We start from the raw sequence: 22,489 nt of genomic DNA, 5'->3' as shown, positions 1-22,489 counted from the left end.
ATTTATGTTTGACCATGACAGTCGCTTTACAAATTTATGACTTTCTCTTCTAGATTCATTTTTTCTTGCATACTTCACAGCATTATTTAAAACCTTAATAAGCTTCTTTTTGAACATGACCCTTGAGATTTAGAGTGAGGCCATTGTACTGTTAATACTTCTCAAACCATAAGCACATGCTCCCCAATGGCTCTTTCTAACTGGTTGGGTACAGAATGAATTGCTTTCCATTTTACCATTCTCTTTCTCTCCCCCTCCACCCCTCCTTTCTGCTTAGATTGCCACTGAGGAGCCGTTGAATCCCATTAAACAAGATATAAAGAAAGGCAAGCTTCGATATGTGGCAAATATCTTTCCTCACAAGGGTTATATATGGAATTATGGTGCCCTCCCACAGGTAACGTTTTTGTTATAATGGTGGAAGTTTTCTGTCTTCGGTGTAAATTGCCTTGTAAATCTTGGATACTGCCTGAATGCAAATCAGTTGCAAGAGGGGTGTTTCTCTGATACATTTGTAAATTAGGATTTTTTTATGTTGAGCTTTATTGTGTCTATAAATTTTGATCAGAATTTGAGCATGGGTGTAAACACGTGCTGTGTTTCAGGAAGGAGTTAAATGATCAAGAAATCTCGAATCTTTAGTCTGCGTCTCTCTGCTGTAGTGACAGAATTAAAGTGTCATGGTCTGCCATTCAAGAATACTTGGTCAAGTAGCCATTTTCTGCTTAAACAAGGCATTTAAAAAAACCAACAACCTAATTCAGGATTTTCATGTATTGCAGCATAAATTTTAACTGGGAATTTTAATATCTGTAACAAAGAGGAACACAAGGGCTGTTCTTTTTTAGATTAAACCTCAACTGTCTTAGTTAACTTTTCTCTAAACTGTGAGACTTCACTGATCGTGACACATTCAAAACTTTGAGCCCTGAAAAAGCCCAACTAATGGCTGAAATTTTGAGTGTAATGAAAAGTTTTAAACTTAATTAATTTCTGTGAATAACACGTTGGACTTAAATTAGTACTAAAGAACATGATGGAGCTAAAAAAAGAGAAATTTATTTTCTTTACACGTAACTGCATAAGCAGTGGAAGTTTACTCCTGAAAATCTGCTTATGTATTTGATCCCTCAAGAGGAGATACCAGGCAGGTGCTGGAGTGTAGCAATGAAGTTCTTATCTAGTCAGCAGTCCCAGCAGCCAAAGTTTCCATGTAGGTATAGTTGGGAACCAGCCACTCCATTTAATGTTTGGAAATTCATGTGTGCCTTAGTACAAAGCCAAAATTAAACATTTGAATGTTTTCCTGTACAAAGTGCAGTATTTTGGACTGATGACACTTTCCCCAGGAGAAATGTTCAGCTCCCCTTGTTACCTTGTGAGTCAGAGAGGACTGGAGATAACTATTACTTTTATTTTCTGTAATAACTTTAAAATACCAGTTGGATTATTACATCTCCAGTTGTTGAAGTTACTCCAGCTGTAACAAAAAAAAAATCCAATTCAGTGTCTCCATTACCACAAGAGGATTTTCATCAGGATGAGCAGTTGCTTTAAGTTCAACCTGAGTATATGGCTTAAAGATATGTATTTGTAGCTGCTGTTTTATGCTGTGGAACAGAGAAGAAAAAAATTACAGTAGGGGCTATCATTACTGTAGGAGTTACTGTACTGGACAGAGAACAATAGTATTTCTAGTGAGCTTTCCTTCTAACTTACAGGTGGAGTGGTGCATCTGGGCAAGAGAATAGTACTAGTTTGATGCAGCCTTAAAGAAAAAGCACTTTAAAAGAGTATTGGAAAAATAAGTTTCAAACCGCAATTCTCTCTTGACTACACTTCAGCAATTTTTTTGTGATGATTCTGCTACCTAAACACCGGAGCATTTACTTTTCACCATTTTGCCTTTTAGTATCGGTCAAGTTCTCAAGAACAAGTTTGACGTGCAGGTTTGACCATGGACAGCAGGAGCTAACAATATAGCTCCTTGGAAAAAGAGCTTTCTAACACCTTTTCAACAAAACTTCTTTGGACTCAAAATTCTTACCAGGAAAACTTCTCAACTTCAGAATGAGTTACTCATTACTAGCCAGTAGGAGATAAAACAAGTACTGGTCTAGTAATTAAGTTAGTATAAGTGGCTGTTGTACTTTCTGCTTGTACAGAGCTCAGAGCAGGGATTTGAACCTGCCTCCTTGAGAAGCTTCTTTGGTCTTAAGCTGTTGGCTGTACTGGGAACATGCACTTCTCAGAATACTGAGAAATTTTTCATACCTAAATCTAAAAATTTGAAAAGCTAATTTGGTGCTTACAAATCCTTTCCTAGGAGCTTGGTTAGCTCAAAGCCTTCATGTTTTTGAAAGCAACTTTTGTTAGTGCTATGGTATTTAAAGTGTATAGTAAGAATGTAGCTGTAGAATGTCCTAGCTTAATCCCACAACCACTAGTAAAAAATACTACTCAGGGCCCTCAGATGCGTTAATGATTGAAATTTGATAAAGTGTATGTGTTGATTCACAGATGCAGTTAATATTTTTGCTATTATGTCCTCAGTAATCCTCATGTTACTTGTCTTCAGTATGAGGATGAGTTACTCGGTGTCAGTCCGTCGGCTGTTTGATGGTTTATTCTTTTCCCATTGAGCCAGCCTGTTCTCAGAAAGCTGATGTTTTTATTAATATTAGTAGTTTAGTGGTTAGAGTAATTGTAATTGCAGATTAGCTGGTAACTGATAATTCTTTTCTCTTTTGACAGACCTGGGAAGATCCGAACCATACAGATAACATTACAGGATGTTGTGGGGATAATGATCCTATTGATGTTTGTGAAATAGGTTCAAAGGTTTGTCTTCATCAGGATTAATTTAATTTGTCAATGTTAATTTAAGAATTTGGGAACCACTTCTGGAAGGAGTTGGGCAGATGGAAAACAAGAAAAGGTAGTAATAGTCTCAGGGGATAACAGAAGTATGAAGAGAGGATCTCAAGAGGGAATAGGTAAGAAAATGGTGGACTTTTTAAAAAGGAGAGAAAAAAAGCAGGATTTGGTAAAGTCTGTGTACTGGAAAAACGGGAAAATAAGAGAACATCACCCTGAAGTTCTGTGGCTGGATGGTGAGTTTTGGGTGAAGGAGGAGGAGTTTAAGATTTCTGGGGAAGGAAAAGATTTCTTTTTTTTTCCCTTGTTAGCAGTACGGAGCTAGGAATAGGTTTCTGAAAGATGAAGTAGTATGGTAGTGTCTCATGCACAAAAAATTACAAGGTCAGAACCACAAAGGAGGTGAGTTTGAGTTTTCTCATAGGTGCAGACAAAAGTAGATCCCTCTTGCCTAGACAAGACAGGAACCTGTTGCAGAGTTATGAGATACATAGTGGATAGATGAAAAAGAGGTGCAGCAAACACCATTATTAGGTATGGTGGAAAGGTTTGGCTCACTGAAAGAAAATTTTATGTATCTGGAGGCAGCAAAGAATGGAGCAATCCTCTGTGGTATCAAAATGGGGGTTTAAAACAGATGAGTTTGGAAGAGGGATCTCTTGTGATATTTTAGGTAAGGGGAAATTTAATTGATGACCTCAATGAAGGTGTCTTTATTTGAGAAAAGGAACCTAAAACTTGAATTTTAAGGGATCCAGAAAGAGTTCTGAAGGGAGTATTAGCTGGTAGGAAGTAAGTTCCCCCAAAAAATGCAAAAAAGAGTTGCGCTGATATTTTTGGGGAAGGAGTGTGTGTTTATATGTATATATTTGAGTCAAATGTAAGGAACAGAAAGAGATAGACTAAGACCAGGAGTTGAGAAAGTAGAGATTCAAGAGGCAGGAAGGAGTTAAAAAATGAGTATGAGATACTTTTGAGTTGCAGTTTGGGGTGAACATCAAGAAGGTGTGGAAGAACTAGGGTAGAAGAGAAGGAAAATTCTTCTGGCTTGTTGTTTACTTAAATGCTGACTGGAGAATTGACGGTTGAAGAATAGCAGTGGTGGGAGAAAGGCTAGTAATGTTAAATACATGTGTACTGGGTTTACAGATCTATCTTGCAATTCTGTTAGCTGCGGGCTAAAAATGCAGCCTGTGAGGTGAAAGAGAAATTCTACTTAGTGTTTTCCAAATGTTTGTGAGATTATGTTCTGTTTCAGATTCGTTCTTCTGGTGAGATTGTTCAGGTGAAGGTCTTGGGTGTTTTAGCTCTTGTTGATGAAGGAGAGACAGATTGGAAGATAATTGCTATCAGTGCGGATGACCCAGAAGCTCAGAAAATCCACGGCAAGTATTTTTACCTTTCTTAATGCAAGTTACGTCAGTAGCTTGCACAGTAGCTACTCAGTTGTAGCTGAGTTTAGACCACCCAGGCCAATAAAAGGCAGACATCAGAAAGGCAAGACTATTTTTTTGTTGTTTAAATCTGGTACTTCCTTCAAGGAGGGCATATGTGGTTTCGTACTAAGCTTTTGAAAAAGATTGACTTGGATTTTCAGGAGAACCTGTCATGCAGAAAGTCTTTTGACTTCTGAAACACAACCACCTTAGAAAGTGACCTCTTAAAATTACAGGCTTATCTCCTGTGTAATTGTGCATATTTACCTACTCAGATTGTGTAGCACACTGCTGTTTTGCTTGTTGAAAGTGTTTGTTCCTTTCATACTTGCAGGCATTGCGTTGCATTCTGAAAAAGGCTGCACATTTCCAATGTTTTGTCACTTGTAACTGGGTTACTTCCAGGGTTTGTTACCTAGTATGGATGATTAACTTTCACCTTTTAGCTTGAAAATTTTGAAAGTAAACTGCTAATGCAGCTCACCCTAATATCAGCCTTGATGATGACTAGCAGTGCAGGGGGAAATATCCTTTCCAGACTGGTCCTCCTTGTGACCATGCTTTTGGTATCCAAATAGAATTCAAGTACTAAAATGTATGCAAGTAGCATGTGAGGTGGAGTTCTGCTTGCAGATTCCCATGAGAAGATGATACAGATGTGTTAAAACTGCAGGGAGTTAAGTTTTTACAGCACAGGTAAAGTGCAGCTTCTCTCTGAATAAATGGAGGTTCCCTTCCTCAAACACAGTGTTACTGGGAATCATGAGAATTAAGTGAGGAGGTTTGTGTAAGATAGTGATTGTTGTGAGACCAAAACCCATATGTCATCAGGTATGTATGATCAGAGCCTGCCCTTTGTTGGTAGGGAGCACTAAGGCACAGAGTGGCCTTCCTGTAAGAATAGGGCATAGGGCTATCCAGTGGTTTTGTAAGTAATTATTGCCATTGAGGCTTTTTCCTGATTTCTGAATGTAAAGCAAGTATATCACTGGGCTGGCCCTTCATTCTCAAGTTCTCTTGCAGGTTGCTTTCATGTGGAGAATACTTGGCTTGTGGGGGAAGAAGGGGATAAGAGGAAATGAGGAAAAGGAACCTCTTGGGTTGATGTTGATTAAAGTAATTGGACAGATTAATTACTACATAGTGTTTATGACTTTACTTTGACAGATATTAAGAAGTTCTGCTTAAGGAAATAGTAATAGTTTGCTGTTAATGTTAGTATCAGTTTGAGCCTCTGTAATGTGCAGTAAAATGCAATATAAGTGTCAGTAGTTAAAAGACAAGTAATTAGCACTTTATTTCTATACATTGTTCTGTTTAACTCTTACCCTTTTTCCTTAACAATTTCTGCAACAGTTTTATCAGAAAAGCTGGTGTGAGAATTTGAAAGGAGTTCACTAACTAGGGACAAAATTGGGACAGTTTATGTCACTGGGTTAAGTAACTCTATTTGAAAGCCCTCTGTTTTGTTTTGGTTTTTCAGGTAATGACTGATTGGTCAGCTGTGTTACAGCTTTAGTTTGTTTGGGAGGGGAGTAAGAGTTTTAGTCTTGTTTTAACAAAAAAGAAAAAAGGCAGGGGGGAATGCATAAACCATTGTCTGTAGTTGATTCCTGTGTACATCCTTTCTTATCAGAGAAAGGTGCAAAACTTCAAGAGGAGAACTGTTCTTCTGAGGTTCAGAGAAGTACAGAAATATGTATCCAATTTAATATGATTTCTCTTTGTGATTGGAGTTGCAGTCCAGGATTTACAAAAGAAAAGAAAAAGGAGTGGGGGAAAAAAAGCCCCCATCTGCTTTCACAAAACATGACTAGCTTTGCAGTGTTTAACAGCAATCCTTCTTCAGTCTGAAAACAAACAAATCTGTTGGAGTAGGCAGTACAATATGTCCTTTTATACTTGTTTTCCCCCCTTCCCAAATATGTTAATTATTTCAGCATAAAGGGATAGCAGCTACAGATAAAACTGGTATCTCCCTCGGTAATTGACGTGCTGCTGTGTTATGGTGGTGGCCTCCTAGGGAAAGATGAGACTAAGTGTTGCCTTCTAAGTCTGCCCAGTAATTTTTATATCGTTTGTTAAACATTTTGAATTGGACTGAGAATCATCACATTTGCTTTCAGCTGAGTATGTGCACAGCCCCCAGTGAACATTTGGAAAAGATAATTCCGAGACACCAGAGCGGTGATTACTTGCAAACCCCATCCTGAGCCCGCACAGTGTGTTAACTCTTCTTGCTGCTTTAAGCACACCCCAGGTACTCTGTATATTCTCCTTCTGGGATTGTGATCGTTCTCCTAAGTGCAATTGATTTTTTTTGAGACTTCACAGAACTTAAAACTGAGCAGTCCCAACTTCTGAACAGTTCTCATTGTTTATTCATAGCACTCCACTGTACTGTGTCCTGCAGGCATTTATTGATAAATACTGGTTTAAATTGGAAACCCTGCCTAGAACTCTCTCTTTCACACAGAGCAATGAGAAACTCTAGTTTATAGTGACAATACCCAGGAATAATAAGCAGTGCTTAGCACCTGTTCGACTGGGAACTGTGTCATCCATGGGAATAGCAAGGGCTTAGTGTCTTTTTGGACTGACTTGTGAAGGTAATCTGTTTGAAATTATAGTGCTTAATACTGGTGGGCGTGGGGATAATATCACTCCGAATACAAGATGTATGTCAGATGCAAGTATCTATGACAGAGTTTCTTTATGTCAGTGAGATCTGTCTTTGTGGCAACCTGAAAACCACTGTGGTGTGTTTCTGCTCAGGCAGTTTCAAGGTAGATGGCCATTAGCAGGCCAGTAAAGCAACATCAGATCAAGCAAGTGTGGGAAATGGCCTAATAGCTCCCTGCACACTCAAACACTAAATATTGGTGGTGTAATAGGCCTGGCTGTGTTTTTGCTGCTGTTGTTGCTTTTTGTTTGTGGTGGTTTTTTTTTTTTTTTTTTTTTTTGTAAAATACTAGCCATGAGAAGCAACAAATTCTTGGACTGGAAGGACTGCTTGTCTGCTTATGTCATAATTTGGATAGAATTTAATGTATTGAAATTCACATACATACTTGATGTGCTTTACAATGTTGGGCTTAGAAAGGATGAGCATCTTCCATGCTGCAGTTTGGTCTAAATGTATATGGCATCTTCACGTTGGACAAGAGGTTTTGAATATCACTGGCAATTGAAACAGGAAGTGTGTTTGAAACAGCTTATGAAAAGTCCAGCTCTCAAAAGGTCATCTTACCTTCCCTGAGCAAATTGGATGAATAATGGATGGCATTTTGGAGGTGTTTTACTGGCCTGGAATCTCAGTAGCCATTTTTTGCTGTTGCTTACTGGAAAGATGACTGGTTGTATTCTGCAGCAGTTGGTGAAGTCTGCCGGCTTTCTTGCACTATCATTTGCTGGCACTGGTATAGTTAACTGTGCTATCTTGTCACGCTTCTTTTCCAGCATGCAACTTGAGATTGGCTTTGTGAATTAAGTGATCAAACCCTAAATGGCAAAAACAAAGCATATGGCATACTTTGTACCATATATTTTTATAGATCCTTGCATGAGAGTGTATTTATATGCATAGAAGCAGAGAGGCCCTGAAAACCTTTGTTGTGGATTTGTGTAAGCATTCAATATAAAGAAATTAATTATCTGTACTGAGGCTCCCCTCCTACCCCCTCACACCAGGCTGCACAAAATACACCAAATGCCTTTATATGGAATGTTGCTGCTGCTTCCTGTAAATGTTTATAAGATGTTATTAAAAACATATGTCCTCTCTTCCCAGAGACCTTGTTTAGAAAGCTTGCTGCAAGCATGTTGTTTTAGCTTTGCTTGCAAGAAGCAGCATCTGTTGTACTAAAAACAGTAGTTTGGTACAAATGCTTTTGTTGCTGTCTTGCAAAGCCAGATAGAATTGGGATCTGCGTTTGCATTGGCTCACTCTATTGACAAGAGAGCTAGCAGTGGTTGTTTGTGCCAGCCTTCAGAGATTTTTCCTTATTGAGACTAAACTGCACACTTAATGTGATTAGCTATCTTTTTTTTTTTTTTTTTTTTAAACCCTTGGTGCTTAACTTTGGTGCCCAGAAAAATGTGACCTATGGTTGTATGTAGGCAGTATAAAGACGTTACCACCTAGAGCCCAGTGGGTACCTGCTGATAATATACCTGCAAGAGCTGCTTGTGGGAATGAAACCGCATTAGGCCAGGTGCGTGCTTGCTACTCCCATACTTGCTAAGCCCTTTTTGACATCAGTGTGAGTACGTAGTTGTGAGGGAAGGTAAGCAGTCAGGGTCAGAAGGAAGTGTCTTAACAGTGTCTACTGTGGGAAAGACATTTAAGTGGTTTTTGGTGTGTTTTTGTTGTTGTTTGTTTGGTTTAAATCATATATCACTGTACTGCTTATCACGATCTATTATTTTACCTTTCTTTACTTAGTCTTTTGTTCTCAGAGTATATTTTTCTCCTTCTCCCCCTGATATCCAAAAGATGCTGTTTGGATTTCGGAATGGAGGGCAAGCTGTCTTTCAAGCTTTTCTATGGCAGCTTGTAAGGAACTGAAGACATGGCTGTTGTGGATGTGAGAGCTCCTGTTTTCCTTATATTTTGTGCTTCGTGCTGACTGCACAGCAACAGGATCAATTTATTCTTGCGCACACACACATACACGTTTTTCCTGCTGCTTGCCCCCAAGCAATGCATTATAATATAGATGTTTTGGTTGGTTTTTTTTTTTTTCTTTCAACCATTTAAGCTTCATATGGTGCCCAGTAGCTGTCCTTCATAATAAAGAATAGTGAAGTGAAGCATGGGGATGAAGGAAAGTAACTTGCAAGGACCAAGGAAATAAAAGTAACCGCTGTCCCCCTTCTTAAGTCCTCAAAAAGAGAATATACAGCAGCCAGTACTTTAGGGGTCATACAATGCTGTAACCTGATTCTGTGTAGTCATTGTACCTAGGCAAGGTATCTTCCAGTAGAGAATGTGAAATTCAGAGACATGATTCTGTCCATGAAGGTGGTCATCCCTGTCTTAAGGAGGTAAGGAAAGGCTGCCCCAAAGCCTATTCTAATATTTGAGTCCTTTAAAGAAATAAAACCAAGGCCTGTAAATAAGGAACAACAGGTGGGGAGGGGCCCAAGTGTCAGTTTGTAGACAGACACTTTTGGTGAATGGTTTTTATGGGAATAGGAGACAAATAACCAAGTAGGAGGAGTGGAGAAGCAGAGTTAGGAGAGAAATTTGCTGGAACAGGAACCAGAAGAAAGGACCAGCAGTCTGAGAAAGTATTTAAGTAGTGTCTAGACATGGAGGTCTGGGGTTCATTCACTGCTGGAAGCCAAGGAAGTTGCTGCAGCAGCCTAGTTTGCTTTACAGACCTGAGGAGATACTGTCTCTTCCAACAAGTACTAGAACTTGTGAGTTCAAACCTCTCAAGGGGAGGAGATTACAAGGGCTCAAGATGGGAGAATGGTCCCACACTTGGAGTGAACAGGATGATATACTGTAGCCCTGAAACCAGTTTGAATTGGAGCTGCAGTTTTATTAGTGCCCAAATGAAGCATCCAACCAAGTCCCCACCCTTTTCTAAATCTTTTCTTCTTGGTTGGTCTCACCCACCCATCCCAGTGAAAGACTTCTTGTACTCTTAAAGCATGTATTCAGCTAGAAGTCCTGCCTCTAGCATAGCCTTATGTGCCCTTGCTTTTTTCTGGGATTCTGCCAATGAAACTCCCTAATCTTCTACAGGCAGATGGCCAGCAGCCAAGTGCAAAATGTGTTTTACTTCTGAGTCCATAAACACGTAGCCCTATTAAGTGTGTGCAGAAGCAAAAATTTACATAAGGTTCTTCAAAGTTTTATGTTTTATTCCTTGGGTAGTGTGTGATCCAGTGGAATTTGGGAGTGGCATCTATGAGATGCCTATGAACACTCGGCTTATCTTCTCACATAGGTTTGGTCACACAGTTCAGTCCATGTGTCATCTCTCTTGGTGGTCTACAGAGAATTGCATTGTCTGTAGCACAAGGCTTGTTCCCTTCTCATACTGTCCTTTTTAGAAATACTTGAATGTCTTCGTTCAGGTTCACAGCCTAGATCTTTAAAAAGACATTTAGGCACTCAAAGATGGAAAGCACAGGACTAGGTGTCAATTTTGAAGACTAAGCACTCTGAAAATCTGGTTTAGAGGACTGGATAGACAGAAGAGTATCTGCTAGGAATCACTGCCAACCAGGAGATGTCAGTTAGTGAGGCATATCTATGGCAGAAGAGAATGAAGTAACCAAGCAGTACTGGGAGAGAGCAAGAGGGAATTGAGAAGGGAGAAATCAGCAACTGACTTGCGAAAACACCAGAAAAAGAGAATAACACCATGGGAAGTGGGCAAAGTGAAGTTACGAAAAAGCTGGAAGACTGCATGCAAAGTACAGCAATAAAAAGTCAGCTCCCATTTCCATTAGAAGTGACATTAGGAGGGAAATAGATGGAAAGCGAAGGATTACACCAGCTACAAAAAGTACTTTGCTTCCAGAAAGGACAAATTCCTTTATTATATCAAAATCAATTAAAATTGTGTTGAAGGCTTTTCCATGTAAACATATTGCCAGAGAGTTAATTTGCCAAGGGGGTGATAGGACCACTTTGTTGCAAGTGACAGAACTGATGGTAGTCTCACAGGACAACCTGGTAAAATTTGATAGGCGCAGCAGAAGTGAACATTTAAGATCATGAACTGCGCCTTTGCTATAGTAGTATAGCCCTTGAGCAGAATTACTGTGTGACTGTTTAATCTCTCTGTACCCACTGTGGCAATGTTCATCTCTGCCTCCCAAGGGTGTCCTGCAAATGGCATGCATTCCTCTTTGTGTCCCGTTCCATCTTTGCACAGTAGGATTATAGAGGTAAAGGTAGAATTGACTTATCACTGTGAGTATGCAGATATCACGGGGTTATCAGTAGAGTTAGTGTTTAGTGCTCCTGGCACATACCTGTCTTGTATCTAATGGGCTGAATTTGGAAGTAATGTGAGCAAAGGGATGCCTTTAACGTAATTTTGAGAAGTCAAGCCTGTATTTTGTTTTGAGGTGCTGGTTTAAAAATCCATATGTTGAAATTGTTTTTACTAGCTATTCTTTCATTATCAAAAAATGCTTTTAGTCCCTGCAGTTGCTGGGGAAAACAATTACCTCACTGAATAATCTTAAGTATTGCAAGAGATACGTATTGAGATGAAAGCCTATAAATACAGAATTTTCTTCCTCTCCTGTCAGAAGTATGGTCCTTTTAATCATTGTCCCTTTGGGCCTTCATTAACGAAGGGCAGGAGGCAACTGGCTTACCTGTTCAGCGTGGTTGTGAAAGCGTAAGATATCAGCTATGGGCACCTGATGTAATGAAGTGAAGTTCCGCGATGACTTTGAAAGTGCTCAGTGAAATCAAATAGTTTGCAGATCCTTTATGAGACTTTAAAAAATGAATGTTACAAAAACTGTGAGTAAAAATGACCAGTTCTTTTTTTTTCCTTTTTTTTTTTTCTTTTTAATTTACAGATATTGACGATGTTAAGAAGCACAAGCCAGGTTATCTTGAGGCTACAGTTGACTGGTTCAGATTATATAAAGTCCCTGATGGTAAACCGGAAAATCAGTTTGCTTTTAATGGAGAATTTAAAGACAAGGTGAAGATAATCCAAAACTAAAGATGCATCATTCTGTCATGTAGCCTCTTTAATACATCATAGACTTTTTGGAATTGTAAAGGATGAGGTTTTAACAAAAAGAATTTTTATAGGAGGGATCTTTGAAAAAGATTTATTAGGCTAGGAATAAATAATCTTTGCTGCCTTCCATTTTATTCAGGGAAAATGCATAGTTTATTAACGGAAGTCAGTAAAAAGCCAAACAAAACCAAAACATTCAGTCCTAATCCTGATGAGACTTACACACTTATCTGTGCATTTGTAGTTTTTTTTCACAGCATTTTCATTCTTACTGTCAGAGGAATGAACAAATAGTCTTTTCAGGTATTTTTTCAGTCCTGATTTGATAAATTTTCCTGACAATTTTTTTAAGGCCATGCCATTTAAGGCAGACAATGGGTTGCAGATTTTTTCATATTTGGTATTTGCTCAAGGTGTACTTCTTCCTGGTAGTTCTATGTGAAAACATTTGAACTGGTTTTGGCTTGAAGGCTGAAAAAATATTTTCTCTTTTTTTAGAAAATGAATGGTGTTTTCAACTACCTACGGTAAAAATGGCCAGGGTTTGAAAGGAGAGTGGACCTGGGAATAGACCTCACTGAAGAAAATACCTGGATTTTTCCAGAGGAAATTGGGTGTGATTTGAGTAAAAGTGACTTGCAAATCATGTATTGCACACTCTGTAGACTATTTTTGGCAAAAGTGTCACAGGTTCCTGTTGAATGATGCCCGTGTGTCAGCTAGTTCAGCCTTGCTGTGTGCTGTCAAAGTTATAAAATGCCTTCTAACCAGCACAGGCAACTTACATGTTTTGTCTGGTTAAAGAGATGCTCTGGCTCCCCTCTGCACTAGAACTGTCTTTTAAATCAATCCAGTGTAGAGTTGTAAGGCTTGATAACCTCATCTCTCTCCCCTGTTCTCTCAGGAGCTGCTTTTAGAAATTGTCCTGCTCTGTAATGCAGAGTGTCACTCTGTAGTGACAGTTTAACGGTATATCCCTGTCAGGCCATTGGAGTTCAGGCTTGAGGCACTAAATGCCCCAGGATAGCTGGTGTGGAGCACTTGAATAATTCTCCAACATTTCTAGAGACCCAGAATGTGGGGCGGCAGCTGTTGGCTATGCTCCAGCAGCTCTGGTGAAGTTCACAATGTTCCAGTGGCATTTTGCCAAGTCTCTCCTTCTTAGGAAGTGTGCATGTTCTGTTGGCAGCTTTTTGCAAGCCAGTCTAGATACCATCATCTGGACAGGGAGGGCTTATTTTACTTTATTTTTTTAAAAAACTTTCTCATCCCTACCATGCCCCCAATATTACTTTTGTTTAAAACAAACAAAAACTGTTAAGCAGCTGACATGTTACGTTGTTGCAAATGCTTAAGTATATGATTGGGCAATTAATGAAGTAAATGCAAATTTTGCCACTAGAGGGGAAACCTTAACTCTGACCTTGATGTGTATGTGTGACAGAGGAGTCGTAGCTGACACTTTGTCCCATTTAGGACCTGGTACAGTTTTCTACAACTGTAGGTGTCTGCTTAGCATCTAGTGCTGATTTATTTGTGCAGCCTTCATGTTTTCTGGCTGTGGACCAAGGGAAAGTCCTGAATGTGTTGCCACTGTATTTGACAGATAGTGAAGTTTGTTTCTTTTCATAAAAAGGGTGTTATATTTTACAGAAATTGAATGAGGCCTTGAAGGAGGGCCCTTTAAAAAAAACAGATGAAAAGTATGTTTTACTAAACTAGTTCTGTGACTTTTTTTCTGTTTAATAGCATTTTAATGCATAAAACTTTTCCTTGATGTAAACTAGGATTTTGCTGTTGAAATTATTAAATCCACCCATGAACACTGGAAAGCTTTGCTTCATAAGAAAGCTGAGGGAGGTACTATTAAGTGGTAAGTGTCCAGTCATGTCTTTTCTTCTTTGTCTTTTGCTAGTGCTGGTGGTATTCTACATGTGGCAGCTGTGCATGAGCTGCTTAGAATTTTTACTTTGAGATGACAGAAATACTCATGGTTTTGATAATTGATAATAGACTATGATTGACTAATTGCACCTTGTATGATAATGACTTACTGGTAAGTGGTTCCAAAAACATACTGATCATATAAAAGTGATATAGATTAACTTTAGGAAAATGGCCCCAGAGTGTGTGTTCAGTATCATTTTGGGAGAATCTTGGTATTCCGTGTAAATCCTCTTGTCACTGTTTATTCCATCCTTCAGTGCTGCATTGCTGTGCTGCAAAATTCTTTAGCAGCTTAGCATTCCATATTTTTTAGTTGTTGTCTGGAATGAGAGAGCCAAATTACTGTTTTTTATTAGCCTTTGGCCTGATCTAAATTAAAATGGACTTTTATTAAGCTCTCTGGACTGGTTTGCATTGGCAATTCTGGCATCAGAGGTCCTGAAAAGTAGGCAGGTATCTTCGCCTGGTGCTTTCCAAGAACAGTAGATTGCCTACCGTTAGCTGAAACCAGAGGGCAAAGGCTGTGGGGAAAGGTGTGCTCAGATAGTTGCTGTTGTCTTCTACTTTATTGGGAAAAAGTGACTTTCTTTTTCTTGGAGCTGTTTGAACACCGTAGCAGTTGGCCAGGTTGGTAGTTCTGTTTTAGCATGGTAGAAATACGGTAGGATAATATTAAAATTTTGGTCTTGATTATTTCAGAAGTGCTTTGAGGTTCATGTTGGCGAAATTAAAAAATAATTAAAATTGCAGTCTTACTTTGAGGAATTGAACTTGTTGCTGTTTACTCTTTAGGACTTTCAAAACTCATGACCAAATTCACTTTTGGTGTGAAAGGATATTTATAGGGAAAGATCTCTGCAAAGTACTTGGTCCCAGAATTTGCTCTCTGGAAGCAGTACAGGTGTCTGCTGCTTTATGTAGGAGCAGAGTTTTGACTTGTGTTTTTTCTTCCTCCTTGCTACATACTGCAGGCAGGTTACTGCAAACCAGGGGTGATCTGCCACAGAATCTGCCTGTCCTTCAAGGCACAAGAGACAGGGGGATAGTCACGCTGTTTGTGGTAGCCATCTAGGTGTTTTTTCAATTCCCTCAGGAAGTGCCAGTTTATCTCTATTGACTTTGTGGGGGGATTTAGTTTAACTGTGGTCCCCTGAACTGTACCCAAGTGAGCTGCCAAAAGCTCTGAGTGTGAGCACTGCTTGTATTCGTATAGAACATAGAGCCTAAACCCCCCCTCAAATCCAAAGAAACAAAGAACACCCCTCCACGCCCCTGCTCTCTTCCAGCATTACTGGTTACTTTTATGTTTTTTACTTCATTTCTTGCAGATACACATTTCTGAGCTCTATATGTGAAGGTGTTTTTTTCCATAGGTACTCAATAGTGTGTGTGTGTGTCTCTTTTCCACTGATTGATAAAATGTGTATTTAATTTTGTTTTTCAGCACAAATGTTCTGGTGAATGGCAGTCCGTTTTGTTGCAGCGAAGAGGATGCCCGAATGATTGTGCAGTCGGTAAGGATAATCTGTACTTTTTTTCTCCCCCCGCTTTTTTTTTTAAAGTGATTAATAGGAAAAGAAGATTAAGAGCTCCAAAACTGAAAGAAAGTAGCTAAACTGAAATGGTCCTTAAATAAAAATTTTAGGCATAAAGTAAAAGGAAGAGCACAAAGGTTGTGGGGGAAATGTAAGCATTATAATACAAACCTTTCATTGCAGTGGTCCAATTGTGCTTTCTGGCAGGTTCATTGCTGTTCTGGTGGGGGTTTTTTGTTTTGTCTTTTTTTCTCCCTCTGCAGTGCTGTTTCTTCTGATCCTAAATAGCAAGATGGACTGCTATTTGTATCTAGCCTGCTGTCTTCTCTGTCTCCCCTGTTGCCATGAGTTACCACCCAGTGTTAGAACTCATTGACTAGCTGACTGTAGTCCCTAATCACTAAAGGGATCCTTTGTTTGTCTACTTGCATAATTAAATGCATTGCTGTAAGAGAGGGGGATGCTTTTTTGAATGTTTCTTAAAGAATGCCTGTCATATTCTGAAAATTAACATAAAATGAAAACATGCAGGTTTCCTGTTCAGGCAAGAAAAATGTCCTGCAGGTCTGATGCTTTCATGTGCAAATGCTAGTGGAGGAGAATTTCTTCCATTTTAAAATTTGCTAGTTTGGATGCCAGAAATGAAGCAAAGTTACCAGAAATTACATGGAGAAAAGAACCCCCAAGTATTACTCTTTTTTTTTAATTATTATTATTATTCTTGGTTTTATTTTTAACATATGCCATGATTGAGACTGTGCTCGTGACCAAATGAGCGTGGCAGGTATTTTGCACATGTGCGTGGCTGTCTGGGCAGCCAGTGTTTTGCCCCAGTAGTCACAGGAATTATGCAAGTTCAGGATGCCATCCACTGTCTGTGCAGGTAACATTCCAACAGCATTTCTAGTAAGAATGTGTTGTCCTTGGTGGTGTTTTGTCACAAGGAAGTAAAACTTGTCAGTTGCAAAGAAAACTTAGTTTAAGTCATAAAGTGTCAAACCTAACTGGTTTTCCTATTCAGGTCTCTTGCTTTCAGGACTTCTTCAAAAGTGTCTTTATGGTTGGCCTTATAAATGTTTATTAATTGGACTGTAAGTTTTAAATGAAAGAAAAACTCATTCTGGAATTCAGATATGTTTTTAGGCATGTCACTCACAGCTATAAAGCATATATTTACCTCCTCTATGTTTTCAAATTTACAGTAACTTTTACTAAGTGTTTAAATGCAATTAAAATTTGAAGTTCAGATGTATTTGGATAATGGCAAACCTGCAAAGGAGTATTTCCTTTTGCTTTCTGTTTCTACTTTGAAGCATGTAGGGTAAATAATTATCTGTTTAAATCAGCAGTATCCATTATTTTTCCTTTTAATAACAAATAAAACTTCCTGGGTTTTGGGGTGGAGGTTAGTAAAAACAAGTTCATAAAATATATTGTATCAAACTTTATTTTTTTTTTATTTTGAGCACTTGCATTCTTATCAGGTATTATCACTTTCTGGCTTTTAAGTGATACTGGTTTGGGGAAGTTGTCCTTTCCATCATTCTTTTTCAGTTCAAAGTATTTTAATTGTGTCTTTGTAGGGTACTACTGCTTGGTGCTTTTTGGGCAGGGAGAAGAGGCAATACTCTTTTAAATACTGTTCATACTGCGTGCAATTACCAATCTATGATAAATAAAAAAAGTAAAATGCTCTTGAAATATGAATGGTGGACACTCTAAATATAAGCAGGGAGGTTGACCTGCATGTTTTAAGCACGTATCTTTTTGTCTAGTATGCTACACTGCCTGCTTTGGTTATTAGTTTGAAAGAGATGAACACCTGAAGTGAAAGTACATGAGTGTTGGCTACAGAATCTTAATGGCTGGTGGTAATTTTAAATGAAAGTTGCCTGTGTCTGTCTGGGTGGTTTTTTTGTGTTTTTTGTTTTTATAAACTGAAAGTAGATACATTTTCTTCTAATTTATGTCCATCTATTAATTTCTGGATTGAAAACAGAAGAATGAAAGCTGAGGTAGGGATTTTGTGTGCAAGAACAGTGAGAAATGTATTTCAGCGACTGCAAAATTTCTGAGCTACTTGTGCAGTGAGAGCTGGTACCCTACAATTCTGTCTCCTGGGTCAGACTCAAATATGGAATTTTTGACTGGGTGATAATTGCCTTCAAGCAGGTATATCGAGTTGTTATAAAAAAACCCACCAAACAAACACCAAAACCACAAACCTCAACCAAAAAAATACCCCCAAAAAACCCCACCAAAGGAAAACTCGGTACTGCTATGAAACAATTTTTATGGTGAGCGAGAGACCTATAAGAACCAAAAGGAAAACAAACAAATCCTACCAAATGCTTCCCAAGTTGTGTACTAACCAAAATTTCATACAGATTTTGATTGGGTAATTCCCAAGATAGTCCTGTTGATTTCAGTAGATTTATTGTGCTGTTGTTTGACCTTTCATTATTTTACAGATACAGGACTAGAATGTCTTGTCTCCGTTGGGGGAATTTATACTCCACTGAGTTCACTTCTACATGGTGGGCACGTGTACTGTCATCTGTATTGGTGGCAGACTAGGAATGATTCTATAGCTGGTCAAGTTGCCATGTCCCGACAATCCCAAAGAGATAAAAGATAATATGTGCATATGGGAACACATATGGAACATTTGAACCAGCCAGAATTACACCAGCCCCCTGCAACTACAAACCTAGTTGAGTTTTAACACTAGGTGGTGAAAATTTCTAGGGTTCTCCAGCCTTTGCAAATGGTTTGATATCTCTCTCGGCTCCACTGTTAGTGTATGTTGGAAACTGAAGCCAGGAGGAGCAGAGCTTTGTAGCTGAATGTGTTAGTGCCAAGATGTACTATTTATTTCAGGGTTTTAAGTGTTGTCATCTGTAAAACTGACCAGGACAGCCAAACTATTGTTTAACATTAATCCTTGAGAACTGCTTGCTCACTTGCTCTGTGAAGAAGCTACTGAGGACTTTGCAAATTGGAAAATCTCCAAGAAAATCTATATATAGTTAGTAGAGCAGTGGTTCTCAGACTTATCACATAATTTTTCCCTTTATAATACTGGAAAGTGAACTAGGAAAGCTTTGCTAGATGATGTCTCATCTGATAAAATGCAGAACAGTGTCTTGCAGGGGAAAACACTTGGCTCTTCCATATAATTTAAAAAAACCTCCCAACAAAATTTGCATCTGTATATCTAATGATGTGTTTTGAGTAATTCAGATAATTATATAATTATAATTAATATAATATAGAGATAATATAAGCAAGAAAAGTCTGCAAATTGCCTTTCTCCCTACATGTTCTGTGAGGGCATTTCCATTTGGGACTTATTAGAGGCTGAATTTTCTGTTCAGTAGCCAGTTGTGAAACAAAAGATTGATTGGGTTTTTAGTCTGGGATTTTGCTTTGTTTTAAATTATTTTGTTTGGTTTTTAAACTGTGTTCTAGATGGAAAGGGTTGTGTAACGAAAAGACTCCTGGTTCAGTGGGATGAGGTTGTGATCTGTTTGTGGTGGGAAGGTACCGAGTCCTTACCTTAAACTTCCGAAGCAATTATCCCTGAAGTGACAGGCACCTGCTTGTACATGGTGACGACTGGTTCTCCCTACCTTGTGGGATAAAGCTTTGGATTTGCTGGAAAGATAGGTGATGGTCTGGTGGTAAGGCCTGGAAGACCTGGATTATGTTTGTCATACTGCCACATCCCTTCAGATCAGTCGCTTAATCTCCTTGTGCAGGTGATTATCCTGGGTAAAGTGAGAAAAAGGATATTGGTTTTCTTTTTCCTCCTCATGGGTTTTGACCCACTCTCAGTGGATTGAGCCCTCTGCGTGCTTAGAGGCAGGCAGGCTCACGAGGGAATTTCACACCAATGGGGCTCGGTCCGAGAGCTGCACTGTGCTAAACCTGGCTCCGCGGTTTCTGGGTCTGCCTGCCTGCCTGCCAGGATACTGCAAAGTTTTCATTATTGTCATCACGTGCCGTTAAAGCAGTGGCAGGAAGTGCCACCCTGTTGGTGTGGAAGACATGGGTGGTCACTGTGCAGCTTTGTTCTCCTGAAGTTTCAAACACCTGTAAATGCTGCCTTGGAGGTGGCTTCTTTTTTGCGTTCACCTCAGTGATTACTTGTGGGGTTATCTGCTGGGGTAAGTGGTTGTGTCATGGCAAAAGCCAGCATCCACCCTGGTTTTGCACTTGATTTGTGTGTGCAGGTGAGTGTTGCAGGATTACTTCTGCTGAGATGCTCTTTGCTTCTTTCCCATCAGTTAGGTCATTTGGAAAACTTGTCAGAAGGGCGGTGGAGGATTGTTCTTACGCAAGTAACTAGCATCCTCATCGCGAGGCATGTTTCATCGAGCCAGTGTTAAAACTGGCTTTAGTTTTGTCCTTTAAGTTACAGGACAAGGCATACTGTGTAATACTGCAATTAAATCCTGGTGTATTCAGCTTTGAAATGTCAGACGTACATTTTAAAAACAGTTTGTCACTTCACACAGAACTGAATCCTACTCTGTCAAAATATAATTGTAAGAGTATAATCATATGTTTATTTATAAATGTTTGCATATATATAATGTAAAGTGTGTGTGTGCGTATAATCACATGCATACCTTATGCCGAAACTTGTATAGTAATGTAATTGGAAAGGCATTTTCACTCTTTAGTATGTAAACAGCAAATCCTGTTCTCATCAAAATGATATGGTAGGAGATTCCCCTTTAGGTAAGGTGTTAATGTGTCACTCATTAGTGTGTGTGTTTTGTCATTTATGGGCAATTTGTACAGTAGTTGGGGGGAGTGGGCAGGGAGTCTGTAAGGTAGAACGTTGTCCTGTGGGGGCAACAGTAAGTTCTGTTTGTGTTTAATACCTCTTGACTGCAGCAGTAAAATAGCTTTGAGTTTGGGTGTTACCTCTGAAACTTCAACCAAATACTGATACATTGGTTTGCTTTTTTCTTGTTTTTTTCTTTTTCTTCTTTTTAGGCACCCATGCATGTGAATGGAGAGTCTGTTTCCCCAGAAGGTACCTTTTTCCCCAAATGCCATACAATTTCTCTAATAATTTGCTTTAAAAATCGACATAAAAATTGTCTTGTTAAAAAAGGTGGTTTTAATGCACATGAGAATGATATTTGTTATATCCTGTCAGACTTCTAATGCCTGTCCCCTGTTAAACAGAACATGAACAGAAATTCATGGGTGGTTTGTGGGAGATTACTTTTGAGTGCGAGTTAAAGTATAGCCCACATAAAAAGATAAGACTAAACTTTTCTGTCACTGAAGAGGAACTGAGGAAGTGAGGAACTGAGGAGAGCAAGTGCATTATATTTATCCTTTTTAAAGCAGAAAGGTTCCTTTGCCTTAGTTTTTGTCATTCCTCAGAGTAGCTAACTAATCATGTAAACAGCTCCTTTTCCTAGAATTGACCATATTTACTTTTCAGATGTAAGTTCTAAGGACAAAATTCTCTTTTCACTGTTATATGTTTTGTTAACTTGAAAAAACTTCATGTTTTTCTTCAAGAAATAAGAATGAATCCTACATGCTCGTTTTTGTTAAAACTTAAGATATTTCTACTGGCAGGAACTATAGGGAAGACATACGTGCTTTTTGAGATGGAGTGAGTTAATGGAAACACTAAGAGAAACTTAGTCACGAGTCAAGTTCCAGATTGTTTGCAAAGTAACATCTGTGTAGCCCATGTCATGGGAAAGCAAGCTGCATTCCGTTTGCCCTTATAGGGTATGCCAATAAATAGCATTTATTTACTGAAGCATTACAATCTCAGACCTCTGACAGACAACTGAACATAATCTGTCTGATCTTTGATGTTTTCCAGGGAGGGTCACATCAGTGTTGTAACTTGTTGCAGGGTGGTTTCAGCCAAACTGTTAAAGTGAGCGGGTACTAGTCTGAGGCCATGCTTTGCACAGGCTGAGAGTAGACCTCACCCAGAAGTACTGTTGTGGGAGAGGAGACAGCTGAGAGAGCAGGATGTTGTTTTTCAAGTGTTTGTGTACGGCCAGTTGTGTAGAACGAATGTCATTCTTTATGTGTATTTTATGTTTTAGTTGATTCCTGGCACTTTTTTCCCAAGTGATCGTCAAAGTGTTCTGAAGCTGCATCATCAAATCTTAAAGGCATCCCTTTTTTGAAGACAGGCAAAAGCACTAATTGTTGGGTTCCTCTTGAAACAACTCTTCAACTTGTGTAAACCTTCTATCATGTAAATAAACATTGATATTAAAAAATGAGTGTTTCCTTTCTATGTCTGTCTTTGTACAGTGTGGAGCAGAGGGAAGAGGAGGGCTTGCTTGTTTGTTTCTGAGTCTCAGAACTGCAGAATTGATCTTACCCACTCATGAAGTTTAGTATCAAATGAGGTAGGAGACAGGGTGTTTTCAACCTTGTTCTCTAGATATGGGAATAATCCAGTCATCAGGTGCATAGAAGACTGCGTAAATTTACATCTTAGGGCTTGTCTGGCCAGCCTGACTGTAATCCGTTTCAGGTGGACAATAAACTTTATGTAATAGGCCTAACAGTTTACCATGTTCTTTAATACACGACTGGGTGCCTTTCCCTGACTTGTATACACTTTTGTGCCCAGTTCTTTCTGCGTGCTTTGTAAAGTTATGAGCAGACCATACTTGCCTTAGGAAAACCCAACCAAATACAACTTCATTCCAAAGAGTAATTCAACTAGGAAGGGCTAGTGTCGTAACAATTGAAGTGAGGATGCATGTGTGCTCTCTCTACTACGTCCTGTTTTGATAACCTGTGTGTTTCGTCACACAGGAAGGTCTTTCCTTATGGAAAGCTTCCATTTTTAGAGTTGTGTATGCCTGAAGGCTTTTGATAGCTCCTCATTCAGTGAATCAACATTAATAAAATGTATAGAACTGAGCTTTGTGTTTTCAGGGTAAAAATATCTACCACTTTT

General features: G+C 39.0%; 1 protein-coding gene across 1 annotated transcript in view; it reads left to right on the top strand.

Annotated features, from left to right (window-relative positions):
* Positions 1-21,800, top strand: part of PPA2 (inorganic pyrophosphatase 2) — a 36,365-nt gene extending 14,565 nt beyond the window's left edge. Inside the window, 8 exon segments of the mRNA XM_056327831.1 lie at positions 278-397; positions 2,755-2,841; positions 4,136-4,262; positions 11,871-11,998; positions 13,828-13,913; positions 15,432-15,501; positions 20,530-20,569; positions 21,618-21,800. Coding sequence (XP_056183806.1) covers positions 278-397; positions 2,755-2,841; positions 4,136-4,262; positions 11,871-11,998; positions 13,828-13,913; positions 15,432-15,501; positions 20,530-20,569; positions 21,618-21,646 — 687 coding nt within the window. The 3' untranslated portion in view covers positions 21,647-21,800.
* The last annotated feature ends 689 nt before the right edge of the window (positions 21,801-22,489 follow it).

Source organism: Falco biarmicus, chromosome 1 (genome assembly GCF_023638135.1).
Source record: "Falco biarmicus isolate bFalBia1 chromosome 1, bFalBia1.pri, whole genome shotgun sequence".
NCBI lineage: Eukaryota > Metazoa > Chordata > Aves > Falconiformes > Falconidae > Falco > Falco biarmicus.
Note: the sequence above shows the minus strand (reverse complement) of the source record. Positions and strands in the feature narration are given on the sequence as shown.